Source organism: Oncorhynchus mykiss, chromosome 1 (genome assembly GCF_057628025.1).
Source record: "Oncorhynchus mykiss isolate SJ-2025 chromosome 1, ASM5762802v1, whole genome shotgun sequence".
NCBI lineage: Eukaryota > Metazoa > Chordata > Actinopteri > Salmoniformes > Salmonidae > Oncorhynchus > Oncorhynchus mykiss.
This window is the reverse complement of record NC_143022.1, coordinates 19,642,222-19,661,250: the sequence shown is the minus strand read 5'-3', so window position 1 is coordinate 19,661,250 and position 19,029 is coordinate 19,642,222. Positions and strand designations below refer to the sequence as shown.

At 40.9% G+C, this 19,029-nt stretch overlaps 3 protein-coding genes across 20 annotated transcripts in view; 2 read left to right on the top strand and 1 right to left on the bottom strand.

The window, feature by feature from the left end:
- LOC110497762 (ankyrin repeat domain-containing protein 13C) overlaps nt 1-3,636 on the top strand; it is a 61,928-nt gene extending 58,292 nt beyond the window's left edge. For all 4 annotated transcript variants that reach the window (XM_090197041.1, XM_090197085.1, XM_021574242.3 and 1 more), the window contains 4 exons: nt 481-560; nt 1,286-1,384; nt 1,763-1,863; nt 2,004-3,636. In XM_090197041.1, coding sequence (XP_090053167.1) covers nt 481-560; nt 1,286-1,384; nt 1,763-1,863; nt 2,004-2,134 — 411 coding nt within the window. In that variant the 3' untranslated portion in view covers nt 2,135-3,636. The remainder of the gene's footprint in view (nt 1-480; nt 561-1,285; nt 1,385-1,762; nt 1,864-2,003) is intronic.
- Nucleotides 3,637-3,710: 74 nt separating this feature from the next.
- Nucleotides 3,711-12,187, bottom strand: LOC110497920 (uncharacterized). Of its 12 annotated transcripts, none has more exons than XM_036959494.2 (14): nt 11,432-11,777; nt 10,403-10,536; nt 9,371-9,485; nt 8,793-8,912; nt 8,441-8,550; nt 8,217-8,303; nt 8,025-8,074; nt 7,619-7,749; nt 7,330-7,411; nt 5,990-6,103; nt 5,796-5,885; nt 5,072-5,161; nt 4,797-4,962; nt 3,711-4,618 (listed from the first exon to the last, which is right to left on the bottom strand). In XM_036959494.2, exons 5-14 carry the CDS (start codon nt 8,483-8,485, stop codon nt 4,394-4,396), a joined length of 1,080 nt encoding a protein of 359 aa, XP_036815389.2. In that variant the 5' UTR covers nt 8,486-8,550; nt 8,793-8,912; nt 9,371-9,485; nt 10,403-10,536; nt 11,432-11,777; the 3' UTR covers nt 3,711-4,393. The 12 variants fall into 12 exon arrangements, with proteins under 12 accessions (XP_036815389.2, XP_090053761.1, XP_090053496.1 ...); XM_090197635.1 differs by having other exon boundaries at nt 10,403-10,781; nt 11,432-11,746; XM_090197370.1 differs by having other exon boundaries at nt 9,371-10,178; nt 11,432-11,741.
- The window catches only part of xxylt1 (xyloside xylosyltransferase 1), a 71,423-nt gene continuing 64,523 nt past the window's right edge, over nt 12,130-19,029 (top strand). For 2 of the 4 annotated variants that reach the window (XM_021574921.3, XM_090198023.1), the window contains exons 1-2: nt 12,130-12,550; nt 13,396-14,082. In XM_021574921.3, the coding sequence (XP_021430596.1) occupies nt 13,561-14,082 (522 nt within the window). In that variant the 5' untranslated portion in view covers nt 12,130-12,550; nt 13,396-13,560. Of the gene's footprint in view, nt 12,551-12,728; nt 12,846-13,395; nt 14,083-19,029 lie in introns of those variants that run through there. The other 2 variants (XM_090198012.1, XM_090198047.1) reach the window with 1 other exon arrangement.

Below are 19,029 nucleotides of genomic sequence, written 5' to 3'. Positions count from 1 at the left end.
TATCAAACACCTGGAAACCATGTGTTTGATATATTTGATACCATTCCACCTATTCCGCTCCAGTCATTACCACGAGCCCCTCCTCCCCAATTAAGGTGCCATCAACCTTCTATGGTGTGAGTAATTAAGCTGGTTACTTATAATATGATTGTAAGCAAAGATATGGTCCGCCCTAAACGATCGTCACTCCCGTCCACAGCATCCTACATCCCATTTACTTCAGGTGAATACAGGTAAAATCTTACAAACAATTTAGGAAAAAATTAAGTGTTTTCGAGAAAAGCATAAATAATAATAATAAAAATAATAATTATTTATTTTTGAACTTTTATTGGACAGTTTGTTTTGGCTGACCGTGTTTTTGTTTGTGTTCTTTGTAGTCCGTATGTTATCTAGGACTTTTTGTTTGACTTTGTCCTGTGTAGCTTTGTGTTGCCAGCTGTCTGTTATTGCCAATCATTTGGGTTTCCATCTCTTTAGCCTGTGAGGCGACAGTCACTAACTGCACCTTCACCCAACACTATCTCCTGGGAGGAATATATCAACGCAGAGAACGGAAAGTATGTATGACAATAACTTTTTCACTTCTCACCACACTTCACAAGTTCTCTTTCACGCGCACTCTGACTCATTGTTAGTGTCATGTCTCTCTACATACAGGGTTAAATGAAGGACAGACAGATGGATCACTTATGCACAGTTGCGACAGGGAGGGTGGGTGGATAGTTCTATTTCAAGCCAATCCTCTTACTTCATCAGTTAAAGCTGTGGAGAGCTGTTCTACTTTCTGTTGGAGAAACCTGACCCTTGAGCTGTCAAGTGCAGCTGTCTTGTTACAATGGCTTGATGTGGTTTCATTAGTTTCCACTAGCTTCCACAGCCAAAGTCAAAATTGGAGAAAAAGAAAATAATAATGTGTGGTCTTAATTTAAGGTTAGTGTTAGGCATAAGATTAGCAGTGTGGTTAAGGTTAGGTTTAGACTTCAAATAATATTTTAAGAAGATAAATTGTAGAAATGGGTGGAGTTTGACTTTGAGGGTATAGGCGCTAGTGTTGACCGTTTCAGTAGCAAACGGCTACTGCTTCCCCCTTCAAATTTATTTTTATTTTTAAATTGTGACATTTTCCTAGATGTCACTGAAGTGCAGAGCTTCTATACGCTCCCTTCAGTCATTTCACTTTCAGGACCACAGTAAGACTTTCTTTCTTTCTTTTCTTTCAAATGTATTTACCTTATTTTCACCTCATTTTCTGACAGACATTCTCTCTCTTTTTCTCCTTCAGAGCGCCTCATCTAGGAAGAGAGCTGGTATGCAAGGAGAGCAAGAAAAATTTCAAAGCGACCGTAGCCATGAGTCAAGACTTCCCGCTGGGCATTGAATCGTAAGTCTTCTCTTCGATCTCCCACAGACGACCTTTAAGTCTAGCCAGAGAGCAGTATTTGACAAATGGGATAATTTACTAATTTTAATAACATTTCATAAAAAAGGTTTAGGGTTAGTGGTTAGGGTTAATGTTCACGAAGTATTGATATCTGAGATTAAGCTTGTATGAAGTGAACCTAGTTTTTGCTTATTCTGGGCTAAATAGGTTGATTGACACAAACTGCCTGATAGCCTCCCTTTTTTTGTGGTGTGCAGAGACCTCGTTCTCTCATTATTATTATCCCAATCACTAATTGAATGTGCCAGTGAATGTAGCCTGCAGGACTCTATTCTTCATTGAGTGAGAATGAAATACCTTTTTGTTTTTTATTTTCAGGTTATTAAACGTTCTGGAGGTGATAGCTCCCTTCAAGCACTTTAATAAACTCAGAGAGTTTGTTCAAATGAAACTCCCTCCTGGTTTCCCTGTCAAGCTGGGTAAGTACTATGGTATACTGCTTTGTCGGTGGTAAACGTATTGTACAGTAAAAGAGATCCAGTTGGATGTATACTGACTGACTGATTATTTCCTGATGATGATGTTATAACATGTTTCCCTTTGTCCTTTCCCCACACAGATATCCCTGTCTTTCCAACCATTACGGCCACGGTGACTTTTCAAGAGTTCCGCTACGACGAGTTTGAGCAGTCCATCTTCACCATTCCCAATGAGTACAAAGAGGACTCCAGCCGCTTCCCTGACCTTTAACCCCTTCGGCTGGACACTGGAAATCAAATTGTCGTAGGAGAACAAAAATAAATTGAATGTGTGAGATTTTAAATGGAAGTAAAAATATGTTGTGCATGTAATGTTTATAAAGGGATTATGCTTAACTGACCTGTAGTAAAGCACTGAATTCACTGTATGGGACATATGTGGAGAATAATAAATACTGTTCCACTGTAAACAACAAGTAGCTACTATCCAGAGCTTTGTTTGGAGTAGCGTCATTGAACTTTGGGCACTGTTTAGATGCACTACAGCCAGTCTGTACTGGGCTGTACTACAGTCTGTACTGGGCTGAGCAGCAGAGATGGCGGACCTACTGCACCAGTCGATACTCAACCCTTTGGTACATAATCTGAAACACATCCACCTGGAAGCAATGATAGAAATGCTAGGAATTTTAATTATACTAGAGCGGAGTTGTCTTATTCTACTTGACTGGCAGCAAGCGTTGCATTAAGTTATTACAAGCCTTGTTTTCATAATCTACCTAAACTATGTAACAGACTGTACACTTCAGTTAATGAAAATTAACCAGGTGTACATTTTTGAGATTACAAGTTCTGTAGATGATTAGGTACGAAATGAAGTACAATGTAAATTAACTTTTTACAGGTATGAAAAACCAGGCCTTTCCCTGCGCAAGGTGTAAATACCTCTTTTGATTGTATTTTTTATTTATTTTTGTTAATATGGGAGTAGAGGTCTTCTATGACAGGAAGAGTTTCAGAAGTTTTATGCAAAGGTTAGTTGATGTTATTTGTCCCATGAGGTCATTGGTTTGTATCGTGGTGGCAATGGATATTTTTGTACATAGAATATTGGGCTGGTGAAGGTCTCTCCAATTCTTAGTTTTTTTGTCTTTGTCAGACCTAAGTCAAGTCTTAGTTGACATCTTCCCTACATACCTATGTGTGAGCCAAGTGTACAAAGCACGGTGAGATCTTACAGCCTTGAGTTTTGCAGTGTCCAAGGACTGGACTATTTGGCAGAGTTGCAGTTAGGATTTCAGGAGTGTTCATTTGTTTCAAGAACAGTTTGTCAAGTCCTGTTTGCAAGAATGTTGCTCCTTAGTTGAGGAAAAAGTCAAATCCAACAAGCTCAACTATGCCTTTCTTCAGGAATGAAATGGGGCGTCGCTGAAGTGGTGCTCATGTGGTTCTGCTGGGTGCAACAGGGTTCGCTGAGCTGGAGGGTGTTCAATTCAGCACCAGTAGACATGGCAGAATGCTTTGTACTCTATTTACATTGATCAGTGGCCTATTGACATAGCCCGTGTTTATCAAGCTTCCACATACCACTGGTTAGTGCTGCAAATGGAAGTGTGCTTTCTTCACTTGTGCTGAATGTTTTTACTACCTGGCTTTAGCAGCCACGCCCTAATGTACACATGCATTTTCATGTCAGCTGTACAGCAAGACCTTGTAAAAGCCTGCCACACTATTTTCATATGAAAAAGTACTCAAATAAAAAGTCTCAATGAACTTGTGTACCATTTGTTTAGCATGCATTTCAAAACTGGTGCAGGTTATTGAACATATCCCACCACACAACCATAGCCATGTTGACCAAGTTTATTAGATCCTTTGTAAAACATGTTGCAGACAGTACACGGTGTTCATCATAATCCACGAACACTCATTTTGATCTACAGTATATCGTCACAAGGGTGGGAGGGTATGACTGGACACAACAGTATTAAACACACTTAACAGGAGTCAATTTATCAGGATTCTAACAAAGAATAGAAAGCTGCACTGCACCAAAAACAATGGTACCAGGTTAAATAAGATTAACAGTGAGTAAGCTGGGGACTAAACCCTGTCCAGTAAATTTAAATACACCATTTCAGTGAGTCATTTTAGGAGAAAACAGTTCTCTACGTTCAAGATTAGTAAAATCTTTGAGGACCAAAATAGAAAACACTTTCAAAATTGCTCACATTCAACAGGCCCTTCAACTTAAAAAAAGAAAAAAAAAGAAAAAAAGTAGTACAGCAATGTGACATTTTTAAAACTCATCTTTTACAAAAAAGGTACTCATTTGGGCCAAATTCCTACACATGCTCACTGGTAATGTCCACTACAAAAATAAACTGGCATTCCAAACAGAACAAGATTTCCCTAACAGGTCTCTAAAATGCAACTCCAATAAGACTACAAAACAGCAGACACCTGCAAGTATTCATTTAAGGTTTTGAGTGATCCATGATGTCATCTGGCTGGGTCTCTCTGGGTGCACTCAGTCACTCATCTCCATGTCGTCCTCATCATGGTGGTCATCTCCATTCTGTTTGGACTTCTTGCTGCTCTCCTCTGCAGGCTTCTTTTCAGACTCCTCCCGGGGCTTAGGGGATGACACCAAATCAGAGTTGCTCTTCCTCTCTTCTTCCTCTACCTCTTTTCCACTGTCATAGCCCTGCTCCTCCTCATCATAATCCCTGGTCACCTGCAAGAGCAAAGAGCTCTGAGCAACAAAATAATGAATGGAAAATTAAACAGGTCAGTTAGGACATGACAACATTCAGGGTCTGTTTTCCCCGGACACAGTTTAAAGCTAGTCCTGGCTAAAAACCTATTTCGATAGACATTTAACTGATGTTAGAATGAGATGTGTTAATGAGAGAAAGTCAGTGGTTGCACACCTTGACATCTCCTTTCTCGCTGTCAGATTTACGGTCGTGGTCCTTCTCCTGGTCTTTGCTCTTCTTGCTGGTGGATCGTTCTCTTTCGTCTCGGCCTCTGACCTCTTTCCTCTCGCGATCCCTGTCCTTCTCTCGTTCTTTGTCCTTCTTTTTGTCCTTCTTGTGCCTGTGGGGGGACAAGAACCATTGTATTTAAACAGACAGGTACACCTACAGATCACTGCATTGTGGAGTCCAGTGTGGTTCTGGAGGACCATTTCATGTATCACACTCACCTTCTAGGGGAAGGGGACCTGGACAGTTTCCTCTTTGGGGACCTGGACTTCTTTGGTGACCGAGAGGCACTGCGGCTTCTTCTACGTCTCCTGTTGAAGACCAGATAGAGATGCGAAGGAAACCAATTAATTACAATATAAGAATTTAACATTTAAAAAAACATTTATTTAAGCATGTTAAAAAACAGCTGTGTGTTAGAATGGTGTGGGCATATACAGGACATTAAAAATATTTATGCGAGTAGACCACTGATTGGCCAGGTCATCCTCCTCAGGAGGGTGATGTCCTCTGAGGAAATAGCAAGTTTTTTTTCAACCGTCTGTTTTAAATGCATGTCTGAGTTTTTTTTTTTTTTTGCGCATTTTTTCCCCTCTCCAATTCATGCTTTGGCCACAAACACAAGTCAACAACATTATTTGGGTTTGAGTTAACAGAATTTACTTTTAAAAGTGAGTTTGTCACTGGACAGTTACTTTAATCCTATATTCCACTGGTTGTCTTTGGATTCCTGAAAAGGTCTAGAATATCAAGCGGGATCAATGCATTTAGGTCCTCTTATATATTACGTACAGTAGTGAGACCATACATTTTCATACTTTCCCCACTGCAGGAATCGAACCCACAACCCTGGCATTGCAAGCGCCATGCTCTACCAACTGAGCCACACGGGACCATTGATTAACCATCATACCAGCAGACTCCTCCTGTATTTAAACCACTCACCGACTGATGCTTCGAGACCTCCTGGTACTGCTGTAGCTCTTAGGCGGAGTCTTGGAGCGCTTCTTAGATTTCTCCTCTTTCTTCTTATCCCTACAGGAAAAACAAAGGCAAACAATGATTTGAAGGAATCCTGATACAGGCACATCATGCATTTTCCTAACCCCCGCTGTGAATAAAACACTAGATGGACACACCTGGATTTGCTGCGTCTGCCCCTCTCTCTGGAGTGGGACTTCCTTCTGCGGGGGCTCTTCGACCGCCTCCAGCTCCTCGAGTGCGACCTCCGTCGAGACCTGCTCTTCGATCGCCTGCAATCAGAACAGACCGTTAACCTCTTGAAACTAGGGGGCACTATTTTTAAGAAAAATAACATTCCCAAAGTAAACCGCCTATTTCTCAGGACCAGATGCTAGAATATGCATATAATTGACAGCTTAGGATAGAAGTTTCCAAAATTGTCAAAATATTGTCTGTGAGTATAACAGAACTGATATTGCAGGCGAAATCCTGAGAAAAATCCAATCAGGAAGTGACTCTTATTTTGAAACCTCTGTCTTTCTATGCATCCCTATTGCCCATTGAAAGGGATATCAACCAGATTCCTTTTTCTGTGGCTTCCCTAAGGTGTCTACAGCCTTTAGACGTAGTTTCAGGCCTTTATTTTGAAGAACGAGCGTAAACGACTACATTGCATAAGTGGCCAGCTGAGGGCTCTCAGAGTGATTCTTGCGTAAGACAGGGGTAGTAATTTTTCCTCTTGCTCCGACTGAAAAGCCAATTGTCCCAGTTGATATATTATCGAATAGATATTTGAAAAACACCTTGAGGATTGATTATAAAAAACGTTTGCCATGTTTGTCGATATTATGGACATAATTTGGAAAAAAAATAAAATCTGCGTTGTCGTGACCGCTATTTCCGGTGGATTTCTCAACATAACGTGACCAAAAGGAGGTATTTTGGGTATAAAAATAATCTTTATGAACAAAAGGAACATTTGCTGTCTAACGGAGTCTCGTCAGTGAAAACATCCAAAGATCAAAGGTAAACGGTTAATTTGATTGCTTTTCTGATTTGTGACCAAGCTTCCTGCTGCTAGCTGGACATAATGCTATGCTAGGCTATCGATAAACTTACACAAACACTTGTCTTGCTTTGGCTGTAAAGCATAATTTCAAAATATGTGATGACAGGGTGATTAACAAAAGGCTAAGCTGTATTTCACTATATTTCACTCGTGATTTCATGAATATGAATATTTTCTAGTAATATGTTTTGACCGTTGTGCTATGCTAATTAGTGTAGTTGATGACAATTCTCCCGGATCCGGGATGGGTAGTTAGTTCCAAGAGGTAAAAAAAAAAAAAAAAAAAAAAAAAAACAGAACTCAGAGCTGTCTCAACTAATCTATGCACTCAACTCAAGTTTGCCAATATCAACTCATGAATATACAGGTAAAGTGGGGCTAACATTCAGCACATTCCCAAAATTGCTGAATGTTAGCAGTTTCATCAGTGGCACATCAGTGGCACACCTGTGACGAGAGCGAGACCTGGACCTCCTCCGCCTTGACCGAGAGCTGGAGCGGGAATGCTTGCGCTTGTCGTCTTTCTTATCTGCAATGACATTTACCAGTTAAACAAACAAAAATAATGAATGTTCAGGAAACTCCAATGTAACACAAATCTGAAAACAAACATTACCCTTACAACGACAATGCCTGCAGATGCAAGGAAGAGCACAATAGAGGATAGGAATGAGTCAGTCAAAATACAAGGGTAATACTGCAAATATAAAAGTGGTCTAAATTAGTGAGAACTCACTTCCAGGCTCAATAGCTGCAGAGATGAGAGACTGTGCCTCTCTGACCCTCTTCATGGCAGCCTCAATCTCCTTGTTGGAGTCATTCTTCATACCATGATTAACCATCATACCAGCAGCCATTGGATTCATCCTGCAATGGTCAAAATAATAACAATAAGTGCCATTTAGCAGACACTTTTATCCAAAGCTACTTAGTCATACATGCACACATTTTACATATGGCTGGCCCCGGAAATCAAACCCACAACCCTGATTGTGCAAGAGCCATTCTCTACCAACGGAGCCATACAGGACCACATAAAACCCAGTTAGTCACACAGAAATAATCCAGATGACTTTACCACATATTCAATAACTGTTTGAATAATATTCTTTAGACTGGTTAGAATTGGGAGTGATACTTACTTAGTAGGATCCATGGATTGCATAAGCTTCAGAAAGTCAGCAGAGAGGGCCTAAAATAGAGAACACAAATGCATAGCTATATAAATGTGATAATTCCACCAATAGGTTATCAGAAAAGGTGTTATGCTGTTGTTATAACCTAGATCTGTTTTAAAAGTACAAAGAGTAGTGTAGAAAGTAGCCATGTCCAACCTGAGGGTTCATGTTGCCAGACATGCCCATGGCAACCATGGGATCCATGTTTGGATTTCCAAGAGCTGAAAGGGGCACACCTCCCATCTGCCAGAACAAGGGATACATTAGACAAATAGTATTTTCAGCTACTTTTTTGCTGTGAAGAAAATGGGGCCTTACATGGTTACAGTTAATAGGTCTCAATACAGCACCAAAAGATACAGTCCCTGCAAAACACTTACAGACGCCAAATGATTTGGAGTGGGGAGAAGGCCCCCTCCAGGCATGCATCCCGCCACAGCATTCGCTGGTGCCAGCAGTGACAGAGCTTTAGACTCATCAGGAATCACTCCTGGAGAAAAACACAGAATCAGTACAGGTCTCCACAAACATACACCACACTCAAAACAGAGCCACAGACAGACCACCTCAGGCTAACTACTCTTACTACAATAGATATGTAGCAAGATATACATTCCATTTTGTGATGTCTGAAAATGTTGGTCGCTGACTTGTTTAGTATGATTTCAGAATACTACTAAGAGAACAAAGTCACAATACACACTGTGGTCAACACTGCCAAGATTGTATCACCTGTACTTGTTTTTTAAGTCATGAACCAAACGTAAGCAAGCACAGCCGGTTGTCCAGTGGGATGTGCTCTCAAGTTTCATTAGATGTTTTATGAACAAGCGATACGCGTCGGCTGCTTCGCTACAAAGCACACAAAAACATCAAGATACACAAAACAAAGTTCATGATTTTGGCGTCAACAGCAGGGAACAGTTCATTACTTTTGCCTCAAACACTTACCATTACATTAAATAAAATAAATGCTCAACCAAATTCTGTTTTCTGGGCTTTTGCTGATGGCTTCTTTCTTCCAAAGAGCCTACAACACTTGACTGGCTACTGTATTCACCAGGTACAGTGTTGTAAAGTTTAACTTAACTTGCAACTTACAGAAATGCTGACAAGGAAAAAAAAACAAGTACAGAGTAGGCTCTTATAAGTAACGGAAAATTCCAGCAAAAGGCCGAATACAATGCTGCCCAATGCTGAAGGAAAATATTATACAATAGTTAAATAAAAAGGAAAATCTTATGAGATGATCCATGGGTGTGCAATCTGAAATTAAGCTAATTTCAAATCAAACAACTGTTCATATTTACAGAGAAATGACAGAAAGGACACTTGAGAAACAGGATAAGCTGCAGAAGACAAAACTGTTGGGTGGCATTTTCAGCAGGGCCTGGTATATAGGGCTGGCTGAACCAGGAAAAAGAACTGTAAAACACAACAACAAAAAGAAAAACCACCGTTAAACGTTTGTCTTACTGAACCCTTTCAGAGTCAAGTGGAGAGGATCATTATAAAGCATTTCACTGCAACAACAACCAGAGTTATTTTACCTGCAGTATATGTGGGAATGGAGATACACATATATAAAAGGACTGAAACACAGCTATTCAAGTTGGATGGGTTAAGGTAAAAAAAAACAAAAAAAAACATAAGCATGTGAATCTTCATAATCAGGACCAAAATGGTGTTCAGAATCTTCCAGGACTATAGCTAGAATTAACTAAAATGATGTAGACCTAGTACTATACAAATCTACTCTGGCATGCATAGCTGCAATTAGTTAATTTACCTTTGCATGCTTCCTTTAGCTGATTAGATGCACACCCACTACTGATTGTGACCTTCATCAAACTTTAAATCTCTTAAGTGTCCAGATTTGAGATTGTTGATATGCGGGGACAGGGCGAGCCCTCGGGCCCTGCTATTGCTATGGTTCATTGAGTGGTTACCCTTATAATGAAAAAGAATGCCTTGGACATAGAGAAAGAGTTAATCTTTACAGCAGAACAGTGGGAAGGGACTCGTGAGCCGAGTGGCCATTTATTTGTCTAATATCCTGATGGTTGTAGAGGACCCTTTTCAGTCAGCATGGAAGGGGTTCTGCAAATGCCTTGTCCACTATGAAAACCACAACACAAATGACAGAGAGAGAAGTTTAAAAAAATAAAAATATGCTAGTACAGCAAGATTACACATATTCCCCTTTTACCCCTAGTATATTTCCAAATTTTTGCAACAATCCAAATAGTGTATGGTTTTGGATGTAGCGTTGGGTTTGGTTAAGCTTTGTTAGTTCATATAGTATGTTGGAAAACATTAGAAATAGGACAAAGATCACCAACCTTCTGCAAATGGGACAACAATCAGAGCTCTGTCCACGAAGACGGTGTTGGTCAGATGCTGGGACACTCCAACAGACTCCGTCTCAAGGAACTTTACAAAACAGACACGTGAAGTCACAGGCAAGGGAGATTCACTGGAAGAAAATACACATTTGTTGTGCAAGAAATAAAGATTCTCGACATAAGGTAACAGAAACAAGGTTCTAACAATGGTTAGTACGGCGTATTCGTGAAAACAAATGCTCACTAATCATTTTTCTAACGAAGCATCTTGTATGCTACAATTGGGAAGAGTTGAAAGAACATATCTCTTGCAGTCTTTTCTTTGCCACGAGAGCTTCAGAGGGATGATCAAGAAGTCTCCTAACTCCTACCTTAACTGCAGTGCAGCCAGGTGTAATTCGACAGGTGAAAAACAGCAAAGCACAGAACACATCAATTAGGCTAGCTCCTACTACCCTGCCCGGTTATTTCATAGCATGGCGAGGGTAATTCAAAGATTCAAAACAGCTTCTGCTTCCAGTTTGTTTGGTCAACTCGGGATATTATATTAAATTAAGAAAAATAAACTGATTAATATTATAACAATTAATTAAGTATTCTAATGATATGGATCAACTACCATTGACTGCACTGCAGGCCTGCTTTGTTTTTCGGTAGTTGGTATAATTTAGCTAGTTTACTAGCTAGCCAATGTTCCATATAGGTAGTGTGGGAAAGAGTTCGTATATATCGTCTCCATTAAAATTGATGCAACAGCATTTACTACAAAATTAACTAGTTAACCATTATCCATCGTTAACTAGCTAACGTTAGCTAGCTAAATTGCGAGCGTAGACAAGTAACGTAAGGCGCGAGCTAGGCTCAAATGCATCAGTGGCGCAAGTGTGCTATGCTAGTTAAGGTATATTATGGCCGCACAGGCCCCAAACAGCACTATGACCATTAAAAAAAAAAAAAAAAATAGAAAATGTAGCTAGCTATGTCGCTAGTCAGTTAACTACATTGTTTCATATTCAGAATACTCACTCTGGTGGAAATAACTTAAGCTCTTCAATATTTCCCAGAAATCCGAAAAGAGTTCTCATCTGTTCGGAGGTGGTGCTCGGAGACACATTTGTCACTTGAATAACGTTCGTCATTTTCCACGACTAGTTTGTCAATTTGAAACTCACAAAAGTCAAGCTAAATGTAAAGAAACCAGCTAAATTAGCATCTAAAGAACTTAAATTAGAATTGTGCTGTCAAACAAACAACTAGCTAGCTGCTACACACAATTTAATTCCCACCGCCATTAGCTAGAATATATTGTAGCTAGGTCTTCTTGATTCAGTCATATGATATGACTACCCGCCCTCCGTATGATAGGCGTGGCAGTGCTGACGTACTGGTGGTATGGCAAATTATGTTTTTCAAATTAAATTGTTCCCCAATTTACCATGAACTGTTCTTGTACACTGTTTCACTTATAGTAGATACTTAGATATCACTTTGTGCGTTTTGTCAGGTTTCGTAAAACAGTCGGCGGAAGAAGCAATGAACTGATGCTGCGTTCAAAACAACTGGAAGGCAGTGATATTTAGGTCGGAAAATCGGAGCTCTAGAAAGAGCACCCGAATTCCTGACTTGGAATTCCGAGTTGGATAACCGTTCAAAACTATTTTTCCTAGTTGGAGCTCGATGTTCCGACTTCCCAGTAAACTAGGACTCTGACTGACTTCGGAGATTCTCGAGTCGCCAGTTGGTATGAACGCGGCATCAATCTAGGGGAGTGATTTAAACGTCATCACCGGAAGTGGCATTTAGATTAGTGTGACAAGCTAGCTACAAAACATCTTATCTATAGTCTGAATACCAATGTTATGCAAATGTTTATTTCTATTTCAAGTTGACAAGCAATATAGTCATCAGGGGAATAATTTGCGGTCCTCGCGGTGTTCGTGACATGTATTTTGTCTGTACAAACCTGTTGCTTCCAAAATGTGCATCTTTAACAGAGCTAGTGTTAGCTAGCTTGATAATACTGTACCACAGAACAATGAGGTTAAGTTATGCACATCTTTGACTGTACTGTCGTTGGTACCAGTCTGCCTGCTCCAACTCAGCTGTCACAACTGTCTCTGTATCGAGTTCTCCAACACCAACATGGTGAGTTAATGCATGTGTACTGTTTTCTTGTTCTTTACTGTTGCATGGCCACATGCATGGCCACACTCCGTCACATTACAAACAAGTAATTGGAGGAAGGATTATGTTTTTACCTCGGTCTGAACATTAATACACATCGCTTGCGGTACGATTTTGGAAGCATAATGACCTTATTTCATATCAGCAAGAAACAATTTAGAAAAAAAACGTTATTGCTACCTTTTGTATAGGGTTGGGGTTCCTACATGACCATATCTCCATGTTACAGCCCGTGTTTACAGATGACAGACAAGAGGTACCATTTGTTCTAAGTAGCTATCTCGCATGCTCTGAAATGTGTTGTCACTGAAAAATACTTTCGGCTCCAATTGTGGTAAAGCCGGTTAAAACAATCTATAGTGTGTATTTAGCATGTGAAATTATTTTTGATGTGATATGAAAGTAAAGGGATTTTTGTCTTGAACCGTATCGTATTTGAGAAATGATTCACGTTTAAATTTAGTATTTGGCTGTTTTGTCTGCCAGAGGCAGGAGTAATGGTAACGTTAGGCTTCTTAAGAGTACATCTTGGGTTAGGTCATTGCATGCTGAATAACATGGTCGCCGAATGCAAGCATTGGAAGACACTGGCAATTTTCATGCAATCTTTTCAAACTCAGCTTAGCTCTTCATACTGTCTGTTGCAAGAATTGCTGTGTTTATTTTAAGAACATGACTCAGCTACTTTATTCTGGATGCATTTATTTTGCATTAGCTATGCCACATTTCTTTCATGTGATAATAATGAACACTTTGTACATTTCAACTAAGGTAGACTGACCTTAGTAATTCATTCCTTTTTATAGGAAAAGGACTTCTCAACCTTGTCAGGGTGTGGACAAGACTAGTAAATTATTCTCAAACCAACACTGCGCAATAAGGATCCAGCATGTTAAACTCAGGGTTCATCCCAATATTTTTCAAGCTGAGACAATAACAGCACTTCTGCATTCATCTGTGGGAGTCACAGCATGGGTATCCTGAGGGTTCTAGTCAACACTATGGGTAGAGTCAGCACCTTCAGGTCCTATCAGTTTGTCCTCCTCCTCACGGCTGCACTGGCCGTTGTAGCCTTCTATTTCTTTGGCTCAGAGAGGCATGATTTCTCCAGCACCACCAAGCGCATCAAGCAGACCCAGGCCAGCCACAACACCAACCGGAACGACGCAGACCTTTCCCTGGACACCAGGCTGGTGCACCCTGAGGGAGGAGAGTTGGAGAGGGATGGAGAGGAGGGTGAAGTCAGGGCCAGGAGGGCAGACAGTGGGCATGAGGTCAGCCAGTACTACCATGCCCTCATGATGTTCACGAAGGTGGACAAGAGCCGAAGCCTGCAGGAGAAGTTCCGGGTGGCCATGTTATCCATGGCGAAATACAGCCTCTTCCTGGACAAAGAGGTGCTTGTCCTTCATTTTGTGAGCGATGAGGCCAGCCGAGAGTTGGGCGAGAGGATGCTCCCGGAGCTGCTCCTCGTCGGAACTTTTCAGTATGAGGTAAGTCTGTTTGGAGCCATGCATCTTGCCAGGATTACCACTCAACTTGTGTTAAATGGAATGTTAGTCCTAAACTGTGGAGTCTAGCGTTTGAACCTTTAAAAATTAAGCTTAATCCCTCACCTGGCAAACACAGGCTTTGTTTGGCGGAGCGTACTGGCAGGTAATTGCACAAATGCACTGTGAATAGTTTAACGCAGGGGGGCAGTGTTGCCTTTCCAAAACATCGTAGTTTAGAAATCCCCTTCTGCTTTCTTTTTTCCCCTTCAGCCACTGGAAGGATTAAGCTGTACCTAATACAGAGAGAAAAGAGATCACTTTATTGGTAAATTGCACACAAGGTCCAACCGAAATTAGACTTCTGCTTTTAACCCAACCCCTCAGACCGAAAGTAGTGTATCCATCTCCGTCTATGTATACTATACAGTGCATTCTGAAAGTATTCAAGCACCTTGACTTTTTCCACTCTTACATTACAGCCTTATTCTAAAATGGATTAATGCCTCAGTTTACACACTGACTCTGACAAAGCGAAAAGTTTTAGAAATGTTTTCAAATGTATAAAATAAGAAACATACTTTATTTACAACTTGATTGGAGTCCACCAGTGCTAAATTCAATTGATTATACATGATTTGGAAAGGCACTCACCCATCTATATAAAGGTCCCACAGTTGACAGTGCATGTCAGAGCAAAAACCAAGCCATGAGGTCAAAGGAAATGTCTGTAGAGCTCAGAGAGAGAATTGTGTCAAGGCACACCTGGGGAAGGGTACCAAAACATTTCTGCAGCGTTGAAGGTCCAAGAACACAGTGGCCGCCATCATTCTTAAAATAGAAGAAGTTTGGAACCATCAAGACTCTTCCTAGAGCTGGCTGCCCAGCCAAACTGTGCAATCGGGTGGGAAGGGCCTTGGTCAGGGAGGTGACGAACCCGATGGTCACTTTGACAGAGCTACAGAGTTCCTCTGGAGATGGGAGAACCTTCCAGAAGCACAATCTCTGCAGCCCTCCACCAAATCAGGCCTTTATGGTAATGGCCAGATGGAAGCCACTCCTCAGTAAAATGCACATGACAGCCCACTTAGAGATTGCCAAATGGCACCTAAAGACAGACCATGAAAAACAAGAGTCTCTGGTCTGATGAAACCAAGATTGAACTTTTTGGTCTGAATGCCAAGCATCACGCCTGAAGGAAACCTGGTATCATCCCTACGGTGAAGCATGGTAGTGGCAGCATCATTCTGTTTGGATGTTTTTCAGCGGCAGGGACTGGAAGACTACTCAGGATCGACAAAGATTAACAGAGCAAAGTACAGAGAGATCCTTGATGAAAAACTGCTCAGGACCTCAGACTGGGGTGTAGTTTCACCTTCCAACAGGACAACAAACCTAAGCACACAGCCAAGACGACACAGGAGTGGCTTCGGGAAACAAGTATCAATGTCCTTGGTAGTTCCAAACTTCCATATAAGAATGGAGGCCACTGTGTTCTTGGGGACCTTCAGTTCTGCGGACATTTTTCGGTGCCTTGCCACAATCCTGTCTCGGAGTTGTACGGACAATTCCTTCAACCTCATGGCTTGCTTTTTACTCTGACATGCACTGTCAACTGTGGGACCTCATATAAACAATTGTGTGCCTTTCCAAATCATGTCCAATCAATTTAATTTACCACAGGTGGACTCCAAGTTGTAGAAACGGCTCAATGATCATCAATGGAAACAGGATGCACCTGAGCTCAATTTCGTGTCTCATACTTATGTAAATAAGCTATTCATGTTTTTTTTTTTTATATAGATTTGGTAACATTTCTAATCCTGTTTTTGCTTTGTCTTCATGGGTTATTGTGTGTAGATGAGGGGGAAAAAATTAATCAATTTTGGAATAAGGCTGTAAAGTAATAAAATGTGGAAAAAGTCAAGGGGTCTGAATACTTAGTCCATGCACATACAGTCCATGCATGGTCTTTAAGCGTGGTGAGAATGAAGGTGCAGTAATATAGGAATGGCTCTGTCATCTGTTTCTCTTTTCAATGAAAGTTGCATGCAATGAACAGGTACAAGTATGTATGTGTGCATACAGCAGAATAATTACAGGATGTACATTTACCTTTTGAAATTGAATATAGAAAGTGGTGTGTGTGTGTGTGTGTATATATATATATATATATATATATATATATACAGTACCAGTAAAATTGACACATCTACTCATTCCAGGGGTTTTCTTTGTTTACTATTTTCTGCATTGTAGAATAATAGTGAAGACATCAACTTTGAAATAACACATGGAATCATGTAGTAACCAAAAAAGTGTAAACAAATTAAAATATATTTTATATTTGAGATTCTTCAAAGTAGCCAGCTTTGCACACTTTTGACATTTTCTCAATCAGCTTCATGAGGTAGTCACCTGGAATGCATTTCAATGAACAGGTGTGCCTTGTTAAAAGTTAATTTGTGGAATTTCTTTCCTTAATGAGTTTGAGCCAATCAGTTGTTTTGTGACAAGGTGTGGGTGGTATACAGAAGATAACCCTATTTGGTAAAAGACCAAGTCCATATTATGGCAAGAACAGCTCAAATAAGCAAAGACAAGGCCTGCTGCAAATAAACCACAAGTAAAGGACACACATAATAAAAAGAAGAGACTTGCTTTGGCCAAGAAACACAAGCAATGGACATTAGACCGTTGGAAATTTGTCCTCGGTCTGGAGTCTTTTTGAGATTTTTGGTTCCAACTGCCATGTCTTTGTGAGACAGAGTAGGTGAACAGATGATCTCCGCATGTGTGGTTCCCACGCTGAAGCATGGAGGAGGAGGTGTGTGGGTGTGCTTTTCTGGTGACACTGTCAGTGATTTATTTAGAATTCAAGGCACACTTAACCAGCATGGTTACCACAGCATTCTGCAGCGATACGTGCCATCCCATCTGGTTTGCGCTTAGTCCCACTCATTTGTTTTTCAACAGCACAATGACCCAAAACACAACTCCAGGCTGTGTAAGGGCTATTTGACCAAGGAGAGAGATGGAGTATTGCATCAGATGACCTGGCCTCCACAATCACCAGACTTTTTTTCTGGTTTACTACATGATACCATATGTGTTATTTCATAGTTGTTGATGTCTTCACTATTATTCTACAATGTAGAAAATAGTCAAAGAAAAACCCTTGAATGAGTAGGTGTCCAAATGTTTCACTGGTACTGTCTATATAGTGTCAGCTCATTCATGCAGACTAACCCAGTGGTTTCAAACACACAAAAATGAATATTCAGCTTCTACCACAGAAACAAATCACTCTCTATGACACGCACAGTCCCTAATGGGATGGCTGTGAACTGTGATGGCCTGTGGGCATGTTGACATGGTTGTCTGCAAATCCTCACCTAATTTCTGTAATTATTCATCTCAGGAGGGCCAACATAGGACAGTGGTTATGTAAACCCTTTCGTGGCTCCCTGACTGTTTAGTGACAACTGTCTGAGACCCCTGTGAACGAAACCCCTGTGAACGAAACAAACAACTCTTACTATTCTAGTCCAATGTCCCATTTTCAGGACCCTGTCTTTCAAAGATAATTTCTAAAAATCTAAATAACTTCACAGATCTTCATTGTAAAGGGTTTAAAAACTGTTTCCTGTGCTTGTTCAATTAACCATAAACAATTAATGAACATGCACCTGTGGAGCGGTTGTAACAGCTTACAGATGGTAGGCAATTAAGGTCACAGTTATGAAAACTTAGGATACTAAAGAGGCCTTTCTACTGACTCTGAAAAACACCAAAAGAAAGATGCCCAGGTAACATCTCACAGCAAGAACTGGCAAATCTGGTGCAGTCCATGAAGAGGAGATGCACTGCAGTACTTATTAATGCAGCTGGTGTCCACACTTTTGATTGGGACACATTATTCAGTTTCTGTTAGTCACATGTCTGGCGAACTTGTTCAGTTTGTCTCAGTTGTTGAATCTTGTTATGTTCATACAAATATTTACACATGTTAAGTTTGCTGAAAATAAACGCAGTTGACAGTGAGAGGACGTTTCTTTTTTTTGCTGATTTTACATAGACATACATGCATGTATGTATGAGTTACACACTGTAACAAGCGTGTGTGTGCTTGCATACGTGTATATGCTTGAGTGGCCTTGTTGACACTAGAGCAGTCCATGTGCTCTGAAGGAAAGTGTTTTTTGTTTTTCCCAGTCCTAGTCCCATGGGTTCTGGCCAGATTTGTGTCTTTTATGATTTGTTAGTCAATGGGTACAAGCATGGGACAGGACATGGGACTTTCCACGATGACCGTGGTTGGTTTACTGCAGGCTCCCATGACGTAGAGGGGTGACTGTCCGTGACCCTAGTCCCTCTGTTCAGTGGACTGGAGTCAGCAAGCCAGGAAAAGCTGAGAGGAAGCTTTGCTCAATGTGGGCTTCCCTTCTCAAACCAGTGCAGCGGGACAACCAAAATTCTGTTATTTTAGAATATGTGGACATCTATAAGTACCTAGGTGTCTGGCTAGACTGTAACTCTCCTTCCAGACTCATATCAAACATCTCCAATCCAAAATCAAATCTAGAGTCGGCTTTCTATTTGCAACAAAGCCTCCTTCACTCACGCCGCAAAACTTACCCTAGTAAAACTGACTATCCTACCGATCCTCGACTTCGGCGATGTCATCTACAAAATAGCTTCCAATACTCTACTCAGCAAACTGGATGCAGTTTATCACAGTGACATCCGTTTTGTTACTAAAGCACCTTATACCACCCACCACTGCAACTTGAATGCTCTAGTCGGCTGGCCCTCGCTACATATTCGTCGCCAGACCCACTGGCTCCAGGTCATCTACAAGTCCATGCTAGGTAAAGCTCCGCCTTATCTCAGTTCACTGGTCACGATGGCAACACCCATCCGTAGCACGCGCTCCAGCAGGTGTATCTC

Coding starts and splice junctions, on each gene's coding strand:
- LOC110497920 (XM_021574432.3), bottom strand. CDS start 11,544: ATGACGAACGTTATTCAAGTGACAAATGTGTCTCCGAGCACCACCTCC. Junction 8,551..10,402: donor TGTTGTCCCATTTGCAGAAG/GTTGGTGATCTT, acceptor GTTTTTCTCCAG/GAGTGATTCCTGATGAGTCT. Junction 5,886..5,989: donor GGCAGACGCAGCAAATCCAG/GTGTGTCCATCT, acceptor TTTTTCCTGTAG/GGATAAGAAGAAAGAGGAGA.